Source organism: Cinclus cinclus, chromosome 6 (genome assembly GCF_963662255.1).
Source record: "Cinclus cinclus chromosome 6, bCinCin1.1, whole genome shotgun sequence".
Classification (NCBI taxonomy): domain Eukaryota; kingdom Metazoa; phylum Chordata; class Aves; order Passeriformes; family Cinclidae; genus Cinclus; species Cinclus cinclus.
The window spans coordinates 14,851,865-14,876,128 of NC_085051.1; the positions used below are offsets into that span (position 1 = coordinate 14,851,865).

The 24,264-nt window shown below is 40.4% G+C and overlaps 1 protein-coding gene across 1 annotated transcript in view; it reads right to left on the bottom strand.

The window, feature by feature from the left end:
- Window positions 1-5,374: 5,374 nt before the first annotated feature.
- Window positions 5,375-24,264, bottom strand: part of PTPN5 (protein tyrosine phosphatase non-receptor type 5) — a 50,455-nt gene continuing 31,565 nt past the window's right edge. Inside the window, exons 7-13 of the mRNA XM_062494578.1 lie at window positions 23,804-23,888; window positions 21,364-21,443; window positions 20,735-20,872; window positions 17,292-17,402; window positions 11,724-11,884; window positions 8,984-9,097; window positions 5,375-5,468 (exon numbers count right to left, since the gene is read on the bottom strand). Coding sequence (XP_062350562.1) covers window positions 5,375-5,468; window positions 8,984-9,097; window positions 11,724-11,884; window positions 17,292-17,402; window positions 20,735-20,872; window positions 21,364-21,443; window positions 23,804-23,888 — 783 coding nt within the window. The remainder of the gene's footprint in view (window positions 5,469-8,983; window positions 9,098-11,723; window positions 11,885-17,291; window positions 17,403-20,734; window positions 20,873-21,363; window positions 21,444-23,803; window positions 23,889-24,264) is intronic.

Below are 24,264 nucleotides of genomic sequence, written 5' to 3' on the forward strand. Positions count from 1 at the left end.
CCCATCCCCCTCCAGGAATATACTATCTCTTCCTGATGATTTTTAGGTGATTTCTGCTAGTCTTGGAAAGAAAGAGAAAGGTGAAAAGTTTAACAAAAAAAAAAAAACAAAAACAAAAATGCAAAAAAACACCAAAAAAACAAACAGTGCAGAGGCTGAAACACTGTCAGCTTTTCCAGTGAGCAAAAAAATATCACATAGCTAGCCAAAACAAACATATGCTGTTTCATAGGCTAAAGAAGGAATCCAAAGACAGACACTCTGTGCTCCCTTGTCTGGAAGCTTGTGTTCCATTAACACAGATCAAATCAGAAGTATGTGGAAATGGGACTGGTCATGTTGTGAAGTGGATAAGGTGTTATTTATTGCTTGTTTAATAAATGCATGAAGAAACCAACCTTCACTTAACTCTTCAGTATTCTACTTCAGGACCAAGAGCCCAAGTTAACTACAGAGAAACTTGCTTTCTCCAACAAAAACCAAAGCACTGCCAATACAATCCAATTCCTCCCACCAATCCAAATTGACACCCTGACCTTTGTGTTGCTCAAGTGCTTGCATTTTTCTCCTTACAACATCCTAAATACCAAGAAGACAACAGTAGATGTAGTAAAAATCAAACACACGTGGCTTTCCTTCTTTTGTGATAGGACTCAAAGCTAATTTATAAGAGGAGGTTTCCATTGTGCACTATCAGTTTTGACTTAATTCCTGACAGGTTTCCTTGTGTCCACTTGAGGCAAACCAGCTAAACATGCAAAGGAGATCTATGCAGGATTTCCCCCTTCTGATTCATGGAATTGTTGACTTTGCCTTTTCAGAGGAAAGTTGCACCTGGTACTGGGACTAGTTGAGTAAAGGTCAAACTAAAAAAGCTTTAATTCAAGCAAACACAACTGTTTCTCCATGGAGAAAGGCCATTAGTAAGATGCACATAACTTCAGATTTCCACCCCCAAAATTCTGGGATGAAGATGTATGCAGGAGAAGTTGAGCCCTCTGAAGAGTGTCTAGCAAGACAGGCTCTGTCCAAGGAAAGAGGTGATTTCTGGAAAACACTGGCTATCGACATACTGGGTTAAAAGTAGTGCAATACAGTAACTTATTTAATTCTATTTTAAACATAAACAGCAACAGGCAGATAAGAGATAAAGAACCAAGAGGGAACACAAGTTGAGTAGCATGGTCCAGCAGAGAGAAAGGGCCAGGAATTACAATACTCGAGAGTCCTTTGCCAGACTGTTTAGCTTTATGTTCTCAAATGTTCAGAGCCATATCGCCAGCTCTGGTGCCAACATGGGCCTTAGTAAATAATTCAGTCTCTCTCTTCATTCAGCTTTGTTATCATCTGAGTAAACCTGACACTGCTGCCCTGCTGGGTATTACACGGCCCAAAAGCTAATCATAACCCCTTCTGTGACTTCCACACCACACCACGAGAACGCAGCCTCTGTTGTATTCAGGTGCTGGAGCCTGATCTCTATCAGTGCTCAAATGAGAGCAGATTCTTCTCTTTCCTTGCATGTAACTGAAGAAATTAACTTCTTTGTGAATATGTGGAAATTACATTGAGACACAAGAAATCAATGCTTATGTTGCCTAGAGCATGCAGACCTTTGTCTGTACCTTATGCACAAAGCTGCAACTGCTGCTTTCATTCACATATTTCTTCTGTGCTTTTGAATGCAGAACTTTTTTTAACTTGCAAGAAAACAAAGCTTCCTTGAGCTGCCCTACTTTATCCTAAGGTGAGTGTCACTCTTGCAGACACCAGGAAATATTCATCTATAGACTTGGAAGAAGAGACAAAGTTATCACCAGGGACTTTAGAAAAAGTGTTTTGTTTTTTCTCCACAGAAAATCTATAAAGCATGACCATCTACATGCAAACTGCATGATTGCTCCACTGAACAGTCAGCAGGGAAGTGACAGGAACCTGTCACTTTATTTGTTTTGTCTTGTCATCATTCTCAAATCCATTTTGCAACTTCACATTAAGATTTTTCCATTGTAGACTAATTATAGAGAAAAAGTCCAGAATAAATGGATTCTTTTGGAAGCCTTGGAAGAAATGCAGTTCTCTTCCCTACTACTATGTAGTTGGGACTACTATGACTACTAGGTAGTTGACATTTATGAATAATTTGACTAAGTCATCTTCATCTTGATCCTTCAGAGAGCGAGTTATGCTTTATCTGAGGACAGCCCTCACACTCAAGTGCAATCTTACTTTTTGTTTTTACATAACTTTGGTATCTGCTGATCTCAGACTACCTGCATGAGGACAGAATGTGCCATTAGTCTGTCACCACAACAGAAAGCGGAACAGGATAAAACTGCTTAAGTGTGGTGACCAAATCAACCAAACAAACAAGGCACTGAGCTAGGCTCTGCCCTGTTCAGAGGGTGGAAAAGCTTACCAAACAGAAGACATCACAGCTGGTGCTAAATGAAATAATCTCATGTTTGTTATATGCTTACCCACCTGAGGAGAGGAATTCAGTCCTCTGGGAAACAACTGTGTTATAGGTACTAATGCTGTGGTCTCTTGTACAAAGAGTCCCAGGCACTGAGCAGGAGAGAGTGAGTGAAGTACGCTTGGAATTTTCATTTAATAGAGAAAGAGTAAAAAGACAAGTCTAGTCAGAGACATAGCTTAGCTTAGTTCTTATTGTCAGCTCAGTTTCAAATACACTGATTACAGAAGCAGCAGCCCCACTTATCTCAAGGACTTGCATACAGCCAGAGCTCCTTTCTGCTATTCTTAAGCACTTCTTAAGACTACCTCTGCTGCCAGAAGAGACCAGAACAGCTGATAAAACGTCCTTCGGATCTCAAACTCTATTGAAATAAAAAAAGAAAAAAGGGACAGAAATATGTTAATTATGATAAAGCCAAAGGATTAGCTCCAAATCTGTTAGACAAAATAACACTTTAGGAGGCATTTGAATATGCTGATCCTGACCAAGTGGTGTTGCTCTTGCCTGGTATGAGGCAGCAGCAGTGCAGCCCTCACCACCAGGGTATGAAACAAGGCTGACATGTTTTGTAGCAGTAAATTGATGCCAAACAACCTGATTTTATCAACAACCACACTCTCAGGACATTGCACACATGTAGAATGGGAATGGACAGCAGGCCAGATTTCCTTCATTTATGTACTCCAGTCAGTGAAGCACTGCCAACTAACACCTGCTGAGGATCTCTTCAAGGACCTCAAGGCCAGTATCTTAGAGCCTTTATCCTTTGTTTGCCATAAAGTTATTCTCCTCCAGAAAATCTCCCTGTATGGGGAGGCAACTCATATATTGAGCTTACCTCCTATATGCACACTGCCCTCCAACCAACAAGTATTCCTTAGCAGATGCACGGGAAGCTGATGATACAGCAAGTAGTTTTATTCACGGAGTCAGTTTTGACATGGAAGGGCACTGAAAAGCTGAAAAATATTTATAGGGAGTTCCATTTTTTCAATGTTATTCAGAAGATCAGTGGTTATTTTGTTATTTTTAAGGAGTGCTTAGATGAAATAGTGTTACCCCTTTGAAAAAATTAGTAGCACAGTGGAGAATATAGCTATTAAGATTTACATAAAACTAACAGTCACGTTATGCTCAAAAGCTTAAGTTTATTGCTCTCTTTAATGACTATCACCAGTATTTTAAAAAAGAATGCCAGTTCTTTCTGCTAGCTTCTCACTGAAGGAAATATTTTAAATACATCAATAAAATCAAGTGGTTAAAAGATAACACATTTTGCCACACATTCATGCAAACCCTGCAGACAGGATTTTTACAGGTTCATGGATACAGAATAAACACAAAGATGTGTACTGAAATATTGGGAAACTTTTTCCCCACAGTGATGAAGTTGTAGGCGTAGCATTTCAGGCCTTACCCTGCACCTGCTGACGTCAATGGCAAAACATCAGTGGGAGCAGGATCAGCCCTTACCGTTCTGAGAGCTGCTTTACCTTCTCCTGATTAAGAAGTGCAGTAAATTCGCAGAATCTTCTGCACTAATAGAAGCAGTGGGTTTTGGTTATTGTTACAAATAAAGAGAAGCAAATATATTTTTAGTAGGTCATCAGAGCTTCTATTTGCAGAACACTCATCTTTCATGTTAAGGATCCTATGTACCTCCATTTTTTCTCTGCTCAGTGAAGCACTAATACATGTGCTCACCTCTAAGCATGAAACACAAACTACATTCTTCCCAGCCTGACTGAAGTCTAAACCAAAAACACAGGCACCAGTCTGTATTACTGGAAAGGAAACACTGTTGCCTGGGCCATTGGTTAGAGCAGGCTAATTGTTGTCTAAATTTGGTTTGAGGGCATATTTATCGCAAAGCAGCCAACAAGTCGACGCAGAATTTTTTTTTTTAAGCTGCCTTTAGGATTTACATTAATTTTAATAGGCACTGGACATATGGTTACCCTCAAAACTTTGAAACAAATATAAATTCATAGAATAAAAGTGATTTTATTATTAGATTTTTTAATAAAGATGAACTAAAAAAATTCCTCACCTGATTTAGAGTTTCAGATTTCAGGAGAAATTGTATTCCATGTATTCAAAAAAATAGAAATTATTTGCAGAAATGCAATCTGTTTGCCAGATGACTAAGATGCCCAAATATTGACAAAGAAAAGGTAAAGCACAAAGCATTTATGTTCAGATTAATGTCTACTCAGATTCACCCCTCTGTCATGATACTGGGGTACACTGCTGGTAAGAATTCGAGGCAAGGATTTGACTTATGTCATTGAAACATTGTTTCCCCCTTAGTTCTGATAACACTGGTAGTAGACTGCTTTAGAAAAAAATAAAGAAGCAAAGATGATGTGTGCAACATCATTTCAATGCAAATGTACTTGAGTCTTTCAATGCAGAGGCTCAGAAGGTTTACGATACACACAGTATTCGGTAATTTTATATGTAAAAACAATCAGAAAGAGGCAAAAATTTACTTTCAAGCTTAGTCAACATACGGCACGTTTCAGCATAACAATTCAAAAAGTTTCACACTGTATTGTATATATTAGCAATGACCTTTTAAAAAATAGCAAAGTGAAGACAGTGGATTTTTTCTGTTTTTTCTTCTTGCTTTTGTAACAAATGAAGCTACTATTATTATTTACAGTATAAATAAGCCTTTTTTGGTGAAGATTATGTCCTGTCACATATGTTTAAGACAAGGCGTACCTCAGCTCTTAAATGTCAATGCAAACAAGAGCATAAAAGCAATATCAAAGTAAAACAATATCTTTCCAGCTAAGACAGCCAGGTTACCACGTGTCTCTTATCAGATCTAAAATACATCTGAGTGCAGTCAAAAGTTCTGGCTTTAGCCTTTAGGAATACCATGAACATTTATTCTTCTGCTGCTCTAGAAAGCTGCTTCCCGTACAAGCTCATGACATGATGCACAAATTGATACTGTTCACAAGTCTGGATCATTCCTCCTCTGAAAGGCAAGAAGAAAAGGGGAGGGAAACAGCAGTCTTATTACTTGCAAACATGTGAGGGAGTAGCACAGCTAACATGAAGCTTGTGCTCCACAAGCTCTGTATTCAAAGCTTTCTGAAATGAGTGAGAAGTGCCCTTTGATTGTAACCAGCTTCAAGTCTGACCTTAAGCTCCATTTTGAAAGGCTCTGCTAAGCAAGGAACAGAAGGTAATGAGAACAGGAATGGGCTTTACATTCATTTTCCTTGGCAGAGGTTCTCCAAAGTTCTCTCACTGAATTGGACCAAAGAGGGCCAAGGCCAGGCTAAGCCAAACCAGCCCAGACAACTGATACAATTTTACCATTCTGCAAAGAGAATTCTTTCCTCTGTACCAATCCACAGGCTTTTGGCAAGTTAACCAGAGAACTAGGAATGGCCAGCAGGATTTTGGAGCACACAGCATTACTTTAGGAAGGACAACTCAGGTTTGTAACTGAGTTAACTGCTGTGCACACCTTGATAGCAAAAGGCCCCCTAGCACAGTAACCTGTTTTAGTTCAGCTTACTTTTGAGCTTTTACTGTTCTCTTTAAAACTGAAAACCTGAAAGAAAATGCAAGCAGGAACAGAAGTAGTTTGATTTTCCATGTGTCATTAACCTGTGTATTTCTGCAAATAGCATATTAACTAACATACGAGCACTACAGGGGGAGACAAATGAACAAAACCAATCAGGATGAAGCTGTTAATTTTAAGGAGAGTCTACTAACACCTGAAATTTTTCTAGGAGTACCTCATTGAAAGTGATATGATCTCTTGACAATCCATTATGAAGACAACTAAAACTTTTGTCTGAAGCTTACAGAAAATGTATGCAGAATTGTGCCAGCACTGGTGCTGGTGGCACAAATCCCAGCAGCACGGTGCCAAAAGGAGGCTGAAATGACAAGTGGAGTTGCAGAGCATGGGAACCCATGGGTGACTGGTGCCAACCAGACTGTGTCAGTCTGAGGAAGAGCATTCCCTTAGAAACCTCACCAGAGGACATTAAAGAGAAGTTGCTTCCTCTAAGCCAAATAGGTAGCAGACTGCTAGCACCCTCCTTGGGGATGGCCCTTTTCTATGGGGTCCAGCTTAACCATTGTGGGCCACACAGTAGCCACACCAGTAAGGGGGAGATGAGAGGGAAAGACAACCTTGCCTTTCAGCCCCCTGCACTTACTTCAAGTAGCTGGTTGAAATAAGACTTAACAATGAGCAGGGAAGGGCAGGGACCTGTTCTCCAGCCTTTCAAACTAGCAAAGCTGCGAAAAACTGTGCTTTAAAAAAAAAAAATAAAAAACTCCTAGCTGAGCATCTCCTCCCCATCTGCTCTACTTAATAACAAGCTCACAGTTGATTTGTTTCTGAGTCCCTCTGTGCTCCACACACCACTGAGATGTATCTATGTCAGACTGTGACACACAAGGAACATTAGTCATATCTGACAATTTCTCCCCAAGAAATTCCATTAACAGTGGGGTTGCACCCTGAAGTTGTAGCAACAGCAGCACCAGCATGGCCATTGAGATTCAGACCACAATAAATTATTTTCCTTTTTATCCAGTTTCCTGCTATGTGGTGGTTTCCTTCCTAGCCACACATATGCACACCATGACATGTGCTTGCTGTCCAGGCTTTGGCACAGAGTTGTGTTTTCACCCCTATTTACCACAGAAACCTTTGAAATATGAGTTGCATTGTGGGCAATGACAGCAAATGTCTCTCACTGGGAGGAGCACTGGGGAAGGATGCAGGAATGATTACTTCCTCTCCTTAGTCATACTTGGTTATTTTAGGACCATCTGTTGGCCACTGATGCAAAACCCAGTGCACAGAACTTTTCCAAGGGATTTGTGAGGGAATGAAGGGAAAAAAACCTTTGTTCTCTCCCATACCCACAGCAACCTCAAAGGTGGTTCTCAGGGCTAATGTCAACCTTTCTACTTCTGTGTAAAGCAGGGGGATGCATTCCTTCAGACAGCTACTCAGCCTTCTTTCCCTAAGTCCCTGGTGACTCCTTACCATCCTAGACAGTAATGACCAGGCAAGAGGAAGAGACAGTCTTCCCTCTTATAGCTGCTTGGACACTGTCTCAACCTCTCATGCTACTTTTGAAGTTTCTTGAAGATTTTGGGGGGAGTTAGTGAAAATGAGAGTGGGTGGCAGCATGACTTCCAAGAGACTATAAGCCCTAATTTTCAGTCCTTGAAGAAATCATGCTTTTCTGTAGGAAGGATGGGGATCTGCTTTCCCTCTTCAGCATTTTACCCCATGACATTTAAATGGCTTTTATCTATTCCATCCCACTCCTAAGAGCTACATGGCAGCTACAGTGGCTCCTGCAGTCTTCCTTTTCCCCATGGTGTCCTTTAAGAATGATTTTCCTTCTTCGGAGTCTTAAAGTGACTGCCAGTTCCCCTCTCCTTCAAAGCTAGTATTTGCAATTGGCCTGCTGTATCACACACATTTGTAAGCAGGCACCTTCAGCCTTGGTTTGTGTGGCAAATTTGTTGTGTAGCATTAGTCACAGAGACAAGATATTTCACATCCAGACAGATCCTTAACTGGACCATGGATAATCAGCACCCACTGTTCATATTCTGGTTTTCTTTTTCTCAAGAAGCCTTCCCCTGTCTGGGCTAAAATCCACTGAAATAGCTAAATCTCTAAGCCCCTGCAGGTCCCTGTCTATCAGAGCCTCAGCAGGGCAGCAAGCATTTCATTTTTTGCCTCCCACTGAGCATAATTTCTTCTCTGAAATAAAGTTCAGCGTGGGGTTGAGGTTCTTTTTTTTCCCCTCAGAAAAATCTTTGGTATGCTTTTCGTGACATCTCTTCCCCCGACTACATTTATCATTATCATTAGAGAGAGCACTGAGACATGTTTTGATGGCACTTGAAACCAGTGGGAGAGGAAAAATAACATCTCTGCTACAAAATTCAAGTCTGTTTACTTCATAATCAAACTCAAGGTGGTGTGTTAAAAAATGCTTAACTGGAAACCACTGAATTTGTGGAGATTTTCACAGCTCCTTTCATATGTCTGCAAACACTCCAGGTTGTGCAGTCTCCTTCCTCAAGCAATGTCTCTCCCACCATGGCTCACCGCTCCAGTATATGAGATGAATTTTCAATACTTGTTCTGGTGGAAAGTGATGATCTGTGGCTCTGAACTTAAGTACAGCAGATCTTGAGCCTTTGGTTCTGTATGAATACGAGGCAAACTCTTCAGCTGGTAAAAGGTCACCCCTTGCTGCATGGAGATGGGCAGTTGGGCAGACTTTGATGCCAGCTGTGAATCTAAATCAGCTCTAGGGCTGTACATTAAGGTTTACTGCTCAGGCAAAGACTGCAAGTCAGAGGAACGTTCTTTCTTGGCCTCCACTTGGGTTTGTTCTTTCCCCACTCCTTATTTTCTTCTCCTTTACATAAGGGGAAATATTACTATTTTTCCTTTTTATTTTTTTCTGGAAAGGAAACAGGCTTTCTTACCTGTCTAACCGTAACTGGCAGGCTGTTCGCAAAATGTCAACTATGCCCTCGTTCTTCAGCTGTTTACAGCAGACACTTGTGGCAATAAAACAGCCAGTCCTCCCAATGCCTGCACTAAGGAAGGGAAGAGCAGAGAGAGGCAGTGGAGATGTCAGAAGAATTTCAGAACTTTCTTGTCAAACGACTGCCAATAAACCAGCACAGATCCCATCATCCCTTTTGTCCCTCTGACCTTTGCCAGCTGGGTGCTTCCAGATGGAAAGTCATAACTAGAAAAATATATCAGCTTCACTGGATGACATGATTAAGTATGAGCCACTCACACGAAAGGGTGAACATTGCAGATACAGTGCTAAAAATGTTGGAGACAAAATTATTGGAGAATCACTGACCCGATACATTGTTGAACCTCTCACTGAACCATTGAAAAAAAGATTCTGCATTTCTTAGTAAGATTTGGTTTGACAGCAACCCTCACACTTTGAAGGCAAACTTTACTTAGAATTGAGAATTTCAAACAGCTTCTTTGAAAGCTATTTTCATTCACAGGTAGAGTAACAAAACCTCAACCCTTGGTTAAATAATTAGAGCTAACAGCAGTATAGTAATTGTGACGCCATTTTCTGATCAGACCTACAAACTAGCAATTTGAATTAGAGCAGAATGCAACAAATTCACTATTAAAAAATGAAGTTTTCCTGGACTCTTTTTTATCAGATACATTCCTTAGTTAACAACCAGAACTGAGTTTATTTTCAAAGGCACAATGGCTATAAAATTCTTCTCATCACCTAACAAACTACCAGCAAATTCTGGGAGCCCTTCTTATGCAGGAAAGAATTAAGTGAGCATACACAGGAATAATTACTTGCAAAACCACGGCATTTTGCATGGCAACAAATATTCAAGCAACACTGGAGTTCACAGCTGCTCACAAGTCCTTCATTTTCCACTTGATCATAACCAAACAGACCACAGCACACAGCTCCTGATACTGTTTACTGTCCAGAAACCTCAGTGTTTTGCAGAGGGAGGGAACAACACCCATTTTTAGATAAAGGAAACAGTGCCTGTCCCACAAGAACATGCAGTCTCTCAGTGGCTGAGACAGTGTTGGGTGGCACATTATCCACATAGAATACTTCCTAATCTTATCACCATGTCTCTTAGTATTTTTTTTCCAACTAAAGATGCCCCATTTCTCCCCAGATTATTACTGTGTCATGGGGGTGACACCATACAAGAGGACAGAACAAGTATGCAAAGCAAGAGTGACTTGATAACCAGCAGCAGATAACATAGTTTTCCAAGGAGCTCCTAGAGAGTCACAAATTTCTGTGGACAGAGAAGACCTCCTTACAAACCATTTCTTATTTTCATCTGAACTCTCCCAAATTTTTCCACACCTGTTTTAAAACACAGGCAGAAAAACCAGATATGTGGTATCATATGAGTGTTTTAATAGTGATTACTCCATATTAGCTTATCTTTGATGACACCAGGCTACCAACCATTTCTGCCAAGAGGCTCTTTAAAAAACATTCTCATTGTATAATACCCATTTACTATGGCTTTTGGAGAGCAACCATCTGCTGTTTCCTAGAAAACATGCAAAATTAGGCAAAATTCTGTACAAAAATAAATCTGGCAAAATGCACGTTATTGAAATTATGGAAGATTACCCTGGCAAGATAAACTGCATCTCTTATCAGGCTTTCTGCTGTTTACCTGGAACAACTGTTTTGAGGACAGACTTTTGTTTCCAAGTAATCATATTTAACCTTTCTAAACACTGGCAAAACAAGGTTTCCTTTTAGACCTCTGGAATGTCTTCAATTTTCCAAGAACTGTAATTCATCTATACTAAACTTTAATGGTTTAGAGTGTGTGAACCAACTTTTTAAAAACACTCTTGGATGAAAATCAACTAGCATATCTGATTTAATAGTGGTTGCTGATGCTTAACACGCTCCCTAGTTAGCAGTGCAAAAGGACATACTTCATCATGTCTACAAATGATAAGTACATCATCCCACTTCTTTCTGAGGATAGAAGAAAAGTATCTATCCTCATCTATTTTTATTCTGCTCTGATTGATAATTACAATTTTCTCATCAGGCATCAAACCACTGTAAATACTTTGCTTCTTCCATGGAAGTTTTCAGCTTTGCCAGTGATTTTTACTGATACTTCAGTTTTACTATCAGTTGCACACATTCCCTGACTATTGATTAGTACTTGCTGTAATCAGCTTGGTCACTCTTCCATTCATGTGCTATATTTAAATTATTTGCTTTGGCCTAATAATGATTTATTTTTAAAAAAAAGGCAAAGAAGGAATAAACAAAACAGGAGGGTTAGTTAGATGCTTAAAGGTGAATGATATCATTTGTCTGCTTGCACACCTCTTCCTACTCAATTTTCCCAAATGTATGTTAATCATTGCTAACCTGGCCGTTAAAAGATAATTAAAGGCATATATTACTGGTAAGGCAAATGAAATGGAATTATTCTTAATAGTAACTGAGCCACTGCCAGCTTCTATGGTCAACTCAAATGTATCTGAATGCAACACTTAATAATAGAAAATCATTGTCATTAAAGCTTTGAAATTCCAAGCATACTTCAGAAACAGTTGGGTGAGATTTCACATGTGTGACTGATGGCCTGTATGGCAGTGTCTACACTTTGTCACTGTATGCAAAGGAGCCCTTGGAATTCAGACACAACATTTATTTACCTGCAGTGAACAATCACTGGGGCATTCTTCTCCTCTGCACTCTGCATGGCCTCTTCCACTTCCAGTACTAGCTGTAACAGAGGAGGGGCCTGGTCTGGTGTCTTCTGGTCTGGCCAAGACGTATACCAGTAATGTTTCAGGTTTCTGACTTCTTCTCCTTTCTGCAAGCCAGTCAAGACAAACACCACAAGAGTTTTACAAGAACTTCTCATTGTAAAATTGACACGAAAACATGGCCTTCCCTTTAAGACTGAGTAGATTAAATCAATCTGCTGGAAAGACAGCACAGCTGGGCACACACAGTCCAGGGGAGTGCTGCAGAGCACTGATGAGATCTTTTTGACACAGGTGGTGGAGGAGCCAACGAGGTAACCTTGTATTAGTACATGGTTGGGCACATGAAGGTTGGGGGCAGTCTTGGCTGCAGTGACCAAGAGATGGTGAAGGATCCTACATGAAAGGAACAAGGGCAGCAAGTAGGATTACAAGCCTGTACTTTGGAAGACATAACTTTGATTCCTTCAAGGACTTAATTGCAGGAATCCCTTGAGTTATGGCCCTAGAAGACAGGGGATCCAAGACAGCTCATTAATATTCAAGCATCACTTCCTCCAAGCTCAATTTCCATGCATCCCTCTGGGTAGCAGATCATGCAAAGAGGGCACGAACCATGCATAGATATGAGCAAGACGTTTCTGGAAAAAAAAACCCACCAAAAACGCAATAAGGAAAGTTATGGAATATGGAAAAAGAGACGGGACTTGAGAGACTTACAGGAATGTTGTTAAAGTATGCAGAGATGTGACAAGAAAGATTAAGGCCCATTGAGAACTAAATCTGGCAAGGCATGACAAGAACAAGAAGAGTTTCTTCAGTTGCATCAGTAGCAAAAGGAAGAGCAGGGAAAATGTGGGCAGGAGCCCTGGTGGTGGAAGATACAGAGAAGGCAGAGTTACTGAATGCCTTCTTTGTTTCAGTCTTAATTGCCAATGGTGGTCCTCAGGAATACCAGACCTCGAAGACAAGAAATCTCAGAGAAAAAAGACAACTTTTCTTTGGTTGATGAGCATTGGGTTAGAAAGAATTTAGGTAAACCTGACCCCCACAAATCCATGGGCCCAATGGGATCTACCCAGGAGTGCTAAGTGAGTGGGCAGATGTTACTGCCAAGTCACTCTCCATCATCTTGGAAAAATCATGGAGAACAGGAGAGGTGCCTGAAGACTGAAGGAAAGCCAATGCCACTCCAGTGTTTAAAAAGACATCAAGAGGGAGGACCCAGCAGATTACACACCAGTCAGCCTCAGTCTCTTCCCTGGAAACTCAATTTAATAGACCACTCTGCATATCATCTCTAAACATGTGAAGGAAAAGCTTATCTGGAGTATTCAGCATGGATTTTCCAGGGGGAAATCATGCTTCATCAATCTGAAAGGTTCCTCTGATGGTATGACTGGCTGGGTGAACGAGGAGAGAGCAGGAATATTGTCTGTCTTTACTTTAGGAGGGTTTTTGACCCTGTTTCCCATAACCTCCTCATGAAGTAAGCTCAGGAAGCATAGGTGAGATAAGTGGACAGTGAGATGGACTGAGAACTAGATGGATGGGTTCAGAGGGCTGTGATCAGCAGCTGAGTCCAGTTGAAGACCCACAGCCAGTGGCCTTCCCCTGAGATCAGTACTGGGTTCAGCATGGTTCAATTTACTCATCAGTGACCTGGAGGAAGGGGCAAAGAGTACCCTCAGCTCATTTTTTTTAATGATGATACAAAACTAGGAGAAGTGGCTGACACACCAGCTGTAAAAGCTGTGCTGCAATTCCATGAGACCTGGGCAGACTGGACAGCTGGACAGGAACAGATGAAATTCAACACAGGCAAGTGCAGGGTCCTCCTGCAAGTGGAGAAGAACAACCCCAGGCAACAGTACAGTCTGGGGGCTGACCAGCTGGAAAGCAGCCTTGTGGAGAAGAAACTAGTGCAAAAAAAGCTGCCCATGGGCCAGCAGTGCCCTTGTGGCCAAGGAGGCCAGTGGTGTCCTGTGGTGCATTAGGAAAAGCAGAGTTGTCAAGTTGTGAGCTGTGATCCTGTCTCAGCCCTAGGGAGGCCTCACCTGGTGTGCTGTGTCCAATTCTGGACTCCACAGCTCAAGAGAGACAAGGCACTACTGAAGAGGGTCCAGTGGGGGGCCATGAAGATAATTAGGGCACTGGAGCACCTCCCTTAGAGGGAGCTGGGCCTGTTTAGCTTGGAGGAGAGACAACTGAGAGGGGACCTGATCAAAACCTGTAAGTATCTGAAGAGAGAGGGTCAAGAGAATGGGTCAAGGCTCTTTTCAGTAGTGCTCAGCTACAGGACAAGGGCAATGGGCACAAACTGAAACATAGAAATTTCCATCTGAATAGAATGAAAAAATATTTTGAGGGAAATTTTTTTTTCCCAGAGTGCTGGAACAAGCTGCCCAGAGAATTTGTGGAGTCTCTTTCTCTGGGATATTAAGAAGTCACTTGGACACAAGCACATACAACCTGCTTTAGAGGAATTTGCTTTAGCCAGTGGGTTGGACCAGATCTCTAGTGCTCCCTTCCATCCCCAACCATTATGTGAATGCTAAATGGAACAGAAATCCAAATGGAAAGCCACACAACACAAGTCTGAACTTCAAATATCACCACTGCACTTCAGTAAACTGCCTTACAAACCCCCCCCCCCCCCCCCGCAAAGTATTCTGCTCTTTTAGTGCCAAGAGCTGTGTGCAAAACACTCCAGGCAGTCTGTTCCCTCTTGACAGATTCATTCAGGAAAGCCAGAGCTGTGCTTGTGACATAATTGCTTTCATAATGTATTTGACAGACAGAGAGCCAGGAGCCATATCTCTGTCTCTGATAGCTAGATAAATAGATGAGGGAGAGAGATGGGAGCTTATTTTTCTATCTCCTCTGACAGACAGACTTATATCAGTCTCCTGTCAACTCTACTCCTCTATTAGACTTAGTGAGAAATTCAGAGGTAGTATGGAAGGTGGGAATTGCATCTAGCTGTAATCCAGGTCTTTTTGAGAGACACACATTCTGATTCTCTCAGCATGGTCATGAATATAGCAAATGTGCTGTTTCCTTTCCAGAGTGCCAAGCAGTACTGTGAGCTTCTGATTTTGTGTGTTCAAAGTGATATCCTTCTGTCTGATTTCTAAAGGTGGAAAATAGTAACATGGTGCCCAGGGTACTGGCCATACCCTTGCAGCCATTACACAAGCCAGCTGGCACAGGGCAAAGTAAATGTTTGCAAAAGGGCCAAGAACAGAAGTGCTAGCTTCAACACATGGCTGGCTGAGTTGAAGAGGGGGAAAAAAAAAAAAAAAAGACAAATTAACTTTTTATAAAGAACAAGGCACAAAAATATGAAAATAGTTTCCGTCATGTATATTCCCAAGTCCCTCCTTATGCTGTTCTGACATTGGATGCTAAGAGTGCTCTGTGGTTGAGCATTTTCCATCCTTCTCTTTGGATGACAGGTTTTTCACAGCTTCACAGTGAACTAGACTGGGAAAGCAGTCCTTTTAGATATTTTTCCTTTCTTAGGATGGATTAATTTTTGGATGGATCAATCAGTTTCTCCCTTTGACTTGGCACACAGTCACAGGGAACATGGGAGATGGCACAAAGGTCGGAACAAGCGAGTTGGACAAAGGGAGGCTCAGCTTCATTGGGATGCTGTTCCATATTACACTGGGTTTCAAGTGCTCACTGAAGCATAGCCATAGGGCCCTTAAGGCTGTTTCTAGCTCACGTCAGGAAAAGAGAGTCTTACTATCATAGCGTAGAGTCTGACCTTAGGGTATTTATCCTAGGGAGAAAAACTTTGAGAGAGCATGACTAGTTATCATGAATAGCACTCAAGCTCACTACTGCAAATCTGATCAACGCTGCTCTGAAACACAATTTCTTTTGAATGTGTGACTATGTGTGAGTCACAGAAGTTATGAACATCCAATTCTTAACTCAGTTGTGAAAAATTATAATAAAAATGTCAATAACACAGAGAAATGTAAAAGTCATTTGCAGAAAAACATGAATCACTACATAAGTCATTTAGTTGACAGCAATAGAAAACAGATGAAGTTCTAGTGATGAACTCTGAATGCCTCCATTTTTGTCTACTGTGTTAAAAGTTTAATGCTTCTGCTTGGAGAACCCTGACTTCTATGGTTCTGTACACTTCTGCTTTGGCTTGAACAAAATATTCTCTATTGATGGTTCCATAAGACTGAGAAGAAGAACAGCTAGGAGGAAGGAAGATTTAATTGATGCTTTGAAGTCTACCATCACGTTTGCTGTAGCTGAGATCATGACTCAGTGGCTAGGCATGGTAGCTTTCTCTGAGAAAGGAAAGCAAGCCTTGCCTATAGCAAGAGCTTTTTCTAAATTGCCAAAACCTGATAAATCTTGTCCCCTGTACTGAGAGAAAAATGACAGTCCACTCTGTAACGCATGCATTAATCATGCATTTTGGAACACTCCAGTTTAAGGGTAAACTGAAGCCAATGCATGGCTTTTCCAGTTTTCACTACCAAGTCACTTAATGTATGCATAGTTCAGAGCTGCTGTTCCATTATTGCCATTAAATGACAAATGTACAGCTCTAGGGAATGGTAACTTAAATAGAATCTTTATTTCAGCTCTAGAACTCAGCAGTTCACATCCTGACATTTGGGGGGTGGAGGAAAGATATTGACCCACTAGTACTGAAAACAATACCATTGAAAACTGAAAAGTAAAAACAGACAAGCTGCAAGTCTGCAACATGCAAAGATTCTTCACTTCCCACTTGTCAGGGAGTGTGATTTTCTCCTTGCTGCCTTTGCCAAAAGCATGAGTGACAGACTTTCTGCACTCTGAAGCCAGACACCGGATGTCGTATGCTGTCTTTCTGTCCATTAACATATGGCTGAAGAGACTTGAAACTGGTTGGATAAAAGGAGAGCTTTTCCAGCTTAGAAAGAAATTGTTATGTTATACTGAGGTCGAGGTAGATCTGGCAGATGAAAGATATATGAAGTTTATGTAAACAGACTTATTAAAACACGTATCTTGATGAAAAGAGTTGTAAAACAGGACTCTGGTATTTTAGATTAAGTAGTATATAAGTACTTAAAAAATTAAACCAGTGCTAAATCTTTCTATTCACAAGATGATAGAATGGTTGCTGGTATATAAAACTACATTTGCAAAGTAAGCTTTCTGTGAGCTGACATTTCATTCTAAACGATCAGTGAACCTGGAGGACAAAGGCACAGAATGAGTCACTGGTTTCTTACCCAGTGAACCCCATACTACTACAACTGGCCTGGTGATTTTCAGACTGTACACACGAAGCCTAAAACTCTGACTGCTTATTTTCCTGTAGCCTTCATGCTGGTGAACTGAGGAAAGCTATGACAAATTCAGTAATGAAAAGTGGTATTTGTGCAGCAGTACACTGTGCAGAAGCTTTCTACACAATTCTCCCTGAACATCTGCATTTATAGGTTTAGACAGCTAAGCTACTGTAAGTACATTGCAATGATTTACCTTTAGGGTGATGAGCCTTAAACGGTAATCGTCTGCTTGTATGACTCTGTTAACTGTGATTTCTATTCCTTCATAGGTGACCTGCTCCTCTGGCCAATATTCTGTGCATTTCTGTGTGCAATATAAAACAAATCCAGTTAAGCAGGTATCAAGGGAGGCTTGGCTTTTTTCTCCTCTGAAATTGAATATAGCACATTCATAGATGAATATGAATAAATTTTGTTTCTATAATAAGTACAAGCTTCCACTTACTAAACAGGGACCACATTTCAGCTGATTTTTGCTGCATCCATAATAGCCTGATTGCTTGATTAAAAATGCACAAATCAAGTAATTACTAACCAAAGCTTTTAAATACACACATCCTTATTTATCTTGATGCAACTGATGCGCATTTTGAAGGCTCATTAAAGAGGCCGATGGCAATGTGCTTGCATTTTTAAATTAATCCTGTTCTAAAGATAATAATGATTAGTATAATATACACTAGTTACCAATATATCTGTGCTGCATATATACTCATGTAGAAACACAAAACATAGCTTTTCTATTATTTATAAGGGCTCAATGCTTTCTGAATATAAAATGATCATTTGCATATATTTTTGCACAAAATAACATGACTGGGGATGTTTGGGGAAATAGATTATGTACCAAAATCCACTTAAAATTGTCAGGGAGAATCTTTCAAAGCTAGGGAACTAAAAGGCAGCAGTAGCTGTGAGAGAGATCGGACTGCTACATTTGATTTTGTCAAAAACCAACAAGAGATGCAGCCAGCACAACCTGACACTTAGAAACACAGAAACTATAGTCGATTTGCAGATCTACTTTGTGGTACTGGTACCCTAGAGATGAGCCAGTGAAAATTTGTAAGCACTCTGGTCCTGGAAGGGAGGCTAAAAGCGACTGTGGTTTTTTATTTGCTTTCTCTAAATTAATCAATATGCAAAGGCAGAGACAGGCATTTCAAGGTGGTGCACAAATAAGTTCATGGACAATGAATGACAGGAATGAGGCAGAGTCTGAGAAAAAGGCTCCCTTGTGATAATGCAAGAAGCTATGTCATTATCACAGGGGAGTAGGTATCTGCTATTCAACAAACCTCAATAAAGATGATGGTTGTGAGATTCCTCTTTTACACAGCTGTACATAATCTTGAAGGAAACAAGTTGAATCATTTTGCTCTCCCCCACCAAACATAATTCCACTTGAGGAGAAAGACTAACAACAGAAAAGTACCTAGCAAAGTTACTGAGTCAAAATTTTTGTGTGGGAGAACCAGTGTTGTTCCATCTGCACAGTACATCAGTTAATAACCCACTGGGAGTGTGGCCCACTGTGTCTCAAGTTATTTATGCAGATGGTTTCTCCTTCCTCTACTCAAACTGCAGAATCCATTGCAAAAATTGTTGAGTGCTACCAGCTAATCAATAGCACCAACATTGCTCTACTTAAAGGAGTGGAGTAAAATTGCCCACTCATTTCTGTGGGCTGCCTGTCAGTTCAGATTAAAAGTGACAGAGGGCTGAGGTGCAGAGCATTTAATACTCAGATCAGTGAAGTAATTACGCTAAGGAGGAAGAGAAAGCCTCTCTTACTAGCATCATGGTTAAACAAAACTTTTGGGTTTGACTCTATGTACTTTGAATCCTGTTATTAATCTATTAATATAGGTGTTGCAGATAAATGGAGTGAACATAGAAGACATTTACATGAAAGGACCCTATATTTATGGCTGATATTGCTGACTCCATTACACTTTTGACACAAATTCCATCAGGAAAGAATTAGCAGCTCTGTTGTGATATACAGGCTGTAGCGAGCTCCAGTTCTATAGTGCATCAGGACTGCATGCACTGCTTCCCAAAACTGATTAAGAAGGGTGAAACACTTGGTCAGCGTAGGTAAGCGGTAATCCAGACAAAGGTTATTTTGCCTTCCTGTTATACAATTTTGTTATGAAAACTACAGTAGAAGAACACATCACCAAATGTATAATTCAGGACCAGCATTTCCTCTGCATCTTCTCTAAATCTCAAAGTTCTCAAAAGATTCTGGTGCATTGACTGTGTCGTGACATTTTTATACCGTAAGCACCAGAAACTGGTGAAACTGGCAACTTTGATTAATGAGCAAGTTATTGCTTCAGTGCTGCTGCTCAAATACAGGCAGATGCAAGTTTAAAACATGAGTAAAAACAAAGCATTCAGATCAGCAGCATACTCTGTTGCTCTTCATCAGCAATGCCTTGACAGGATGTGTCCAATGAGTCAGCTGTACTAACTGACCATTTTTAACTTGCAAAGAGTGATAACTCTGTGTCAGTCTTGATCATGTCTTTTTTTTTTTCCCAACTAAGTTGAAGGTTAAATTTATTCAATTTATAACTATGAAAAGCTAAAGGTTTGTGCACATGCTTGATTATGGGCACTAAGCTTCCAGCTAGCAGATAAGCCATTAGAAGTCTGCCTGTATGCTTGATGTGCGCCCATATTCTTTACCTTCTAAACACCTAAAGCTTCTTCTCAAAACAAAAATCTCTAACCTAAACTACTAATTTGTTCTCAAGAACAAGCCTGACATACACTGCTGCTGCACCTTAAGAAACAACATCCACTCAACCTTACTGCTTAGTGGTAAGGAAGGATGCAGAGCCCAGCACATGCCCAGACCACTTTCTCACACCTTACACTACCAATAAAGGCAGATCTAAGCTCAGCCACTTCTGTGAGCTGAAGCCCAGGCACAAAGCTCTTGCAACTCCGCTATGGGGGAAAGATTTCAGTAGGTAAATAATGAAGGTAACTACAGCTGGAGAACTGCAGTATTACAAACAGAAAAAAACCCAAAAATCTTTAGGTGGCTTAGCAAACCATCACTACAGCTTAATTTATGGAAGTAGGTGGCAAATAGAAATTTTCAGCATCTTAATGTCAGTATTTCATAAGCATTCCCTAGACACATTCAGGGGAAGATCCTCAATATTCAAGTCAGTTCTAGTTGCTCATTATCATATAGAAATCAGGTACTTCCTCAATGAAATGTGCATATAGACATCAAATCATAATAAATGCAAGATAAAACAGCAACAACTCTACTCATTAAAGACATTCAACCTTAACAACTATGGGGTACTATTTTTTTTATTCCTTTAGAAAGAGCTTCAAAGGCTGCCTGCAAATAAAGCTAGGTTAGGAGGGGTTTCAAGTCAGCTGGGAGAGGAAAACTGCAAAACAACAGTAGGAGAGGTCAGACAGCAAAACAGGACTTACAGTAAACTGAATTGAAAGAGAAGCCCACATCTTCTGAGCCTGAAGAATTTAATGCTAGCTCTGATTGCACAGGCCACTGGACTAACTTTTGTTTGCTGGCTTAGTGTCCATGCTGAAAATATCTGCTGAAGTACAGATAAAAATATAGACTGGATGTAACACCATTACCTCATTCATCTCTTCTATATTGGTAATCATGACAATGATGGGAGAACGTTCCTGCCACACCATTCTCCAGAAGTCAGTGACAGTATTGACTATCGGTCCCTGAGTAGCAATATATACCTTTTCCTCTCCTCCATAGCCCTGCCAACAAAAGAACAAGAGATGACTTTTAACAGTGATGTCCACCATGACCTTGAAGGTTCACTCTTAAAAAACCAGAGAGCTATCCTGGTTGAAATGCTGGCTCTGTGGCACCCGCTTTCCTCTCTCTTTCCTGCACATGTGTACATGGAGTGAAGGTACAGTATAGGCTCACATAATTCCAGAAAAGAGTGTCCAACAGCATTGAGGTGTCTCTGGCTAGGTCATGAGCCTTATTCAGGCTGACTGTCCTGTGCCTTGGTTAGGCCAGTTAACAAGGAATTTTGCATCAAGAACTGCAGAAATATGTTTCTGTGTGGCCTGAATCCATACAGGTGCACTTTGAGATTTGGGTTTCAGCTAATGTAAGCAAAGAGAAGATCAATCAGATAGCTAGGATGCCTTTAAAAGCCAGTGTATGTTGTGATTCTGTTTACATTAATGGTGGCTGATAGAGCCTGGGCAGACACTCTGGGCTATGGAGCTCTTACCCTGATGTAGTTAGCATTAATGTAAGAGCTGAGGGGGTCGTCCTGATCAGCTGAGGTAAGGCACACTCTGCTGTGAGGATCTGAAAGGTGGAAGGAGATAAGGAATAATTATTTGCTCAGAGGAAAGAGACACACACAATTGTTTAATACAGCAAGACATTTACATGCATTCATGGCCATCACAAACAGATGTGAGTGGCCTTGGACAACCCCCATGTTAAGACCATTAAAAAAGGGGAAGGATGGTTGGGGTAAGTTGCAGTGAAACTTCTGGCAGTTTCACCCACTCCCTGAAGCCTGCCTTAATTGATCCTGTTGCAGAGTCAAGTTTTTCAGCATGACTCTGGAAAAGCAGTTTTCTGCTCCAGGAAATTATTTCTCAATCTATTATGTCAACAGACTCATTCTGGCTTCAAACACATTGGAATATTGTTTGTGAAATGATAGCAGAGAGCTTTTCTACCAAAACATAAACATGCACTTCTTGCACCCAGGCAAGCCAGATGACAGTAACTCTTTCCCTGTTTCATCTTGCAATGAACTCCAAGATGTGCTATTAACAAATATAACGGTTATAGAGAAATTAAAGAACATTAACAGGTCTCTTGCATTTTAAGTCTCTTCAGTACTTGAGCCTCCTTCACTGAGGTTGTTTATGAAGCATTATTCTTGTTCTAATAAGATGACAAAAAAAAAACATTATTCCACTTAAGAAGTTCAGTCCAATTCCCACTGAAGTCAATGGCTGTTTCACTGATTTTAATGGGAACTGACACAGGCCCATATTCATCCACTTTAACCAGTGCTACCCAGTTTTGTTACCATTGACAAGAAACAGCCTCCTGACAGAGGCCTGAGCAAACAGCAACAGTGTATACGAACAAGATAATATTTAAAACAAGCCATAGGTGACTTTCTCACAAAAAATCTTCAGCTGGCTTAGAAAGAAAAATACAATAAAATTTATGCAAAAAATTGTCCTTTACCCAATATCATATTAAGGACTAAGAACACAGTAATTTTTACAGTCCTACAAACACAGACTCAGCACAAAATGCCATCATCAGACAGACCAGATTCATGTTTACTAGGATCTTTGGCTTTGAAGCATAAAGAGAATGTTGAGGTCTTCTTGCTACCCCTCTCTGCTGCCAGCATGAAGCCCTATGGAATTGAGGCAGTGGGATAAGAGTGAGCACACTCAGCCCTCTCCTTTCCTCAGCAATATCAAGCCATCCTGTGGCCACATCCAGGGACAAAGTTGCTAGAAGTTAATTCATACAAAAACCTCAGATCATTAGGCCTGAATAAAGCTGCTAACCCTTAGAGAGATGGTTGGGTAGAAAGCAGTTATTGGAGATAAAGAGGTCCAAGTGACAACAGAGGCTGCTGGCAGATACCTATATGGCTGAGATGAAGAGATGCCAATTCAGAATATACAGATCACTTAGAGGTCTGGCACCTTGGGCATCTAAAATCAATATCCACTTTTGCAATCTTCCTGTTCCAGCAAAACCAGCAAATTAATACTTGAACAAATCACCTCAGCCATTATCACAGCAATAGTGAAAGGTGGTTAAATGCTTTGAGACTTCTGGTCTGAGGTAGAGTACAAAGTCATCAAAAGAGTTGCACACATTGGGCTGCAGTTGCTGGAGTTTGAAGACATTAAAAAAGTCTTTTTTTAAACCATTTCCAATCCAGTTTCATTGGCTATTAGGTACAGCTGAGGACATTTCTGACTTCACTGCACTTATATTTGCTAATCTGACATTGAACCTTTTGGATATTGCAAAAGACTACTGTGGATGGTGGTACCACCTTCCAACAACAGCTTAGAGAAAAAAAACAAACATGACATCCAATAATATAATTTTTCCAAGTATCTTAAAATATGAGAGAGGGGAAAATGATGACACTTGTAAAAATGTGTATCAAAATGTTTCTCAAAGCTCCTACTCCTGGCTACAAATAAAATAGTGTAATAGGAAAGAAAAATACTTTTCTGTGTCATCTTAATTCCAACAGGTCAGTTCCTAATATTCTCAGTCTGCATTTATAAAAACATCACTCAGGAAAAAAACGTTGTTAGAGTTTTGTCTTTCAGAAGAAATTTAATCAAAGAAATCATTAAATAACACCTTAATAAAACAAGTACAAGTATTGGGTACAACTTTTAAGCAGCACCAAATGATGCAATTCTAATAACTAAAAACTTATGACTCCCTGAGGACAAGCAGCATTTTGGTTCTTCATAGTCTATACTTCTTTGGAAATTTGATTTATGCTTCGAAGCCATGCTGCTACTCCATAAACATGGCTTTTGGATAATACATTGTGGTGACAGTACACTTCATGCACTGTGGAAAGGAAAATGCAAAGCCCTCCAGCATGTGGAATAAACCACCCTGCCTCAGCAACTTAAAAAGCAGAAACTTACTTGGGAGAATTGTTTTGTAGCGATTCTTACGGACTAAGCCTGGAATATCATACTCCTTTGGATCCACAAAGTTCATTGGAATTTCCTGTAAAAAAAAACAAAACAAAAAACAAAAACCCCACAAAAACAAAAGAGACAGTCAGTAGCATTACTAGATTCACAGGGGGTATAAAAACCTCAAGCCTATTATGTCCTCCCTGCGAGGGAGGCAGTGTGATGAAGTCAGCTGGGACATATTGTACAGTACCTCTAGCAACTTAACCACCAAAGTATGATTGATGTTTCCTTTTACTGTCACTGGCTTTCTTTACTGAAATCCTTCATGTGAAAACGCTCCTAGTGACTAATTCATTGAGTAACATGCATGACATGTTCACTCCTAATATTATTAGAACTGAATTGGAACTGTAGGCACAGAACGATGCAAGAGGTAGAACACAAGACACTGCTCCAAGAGGATG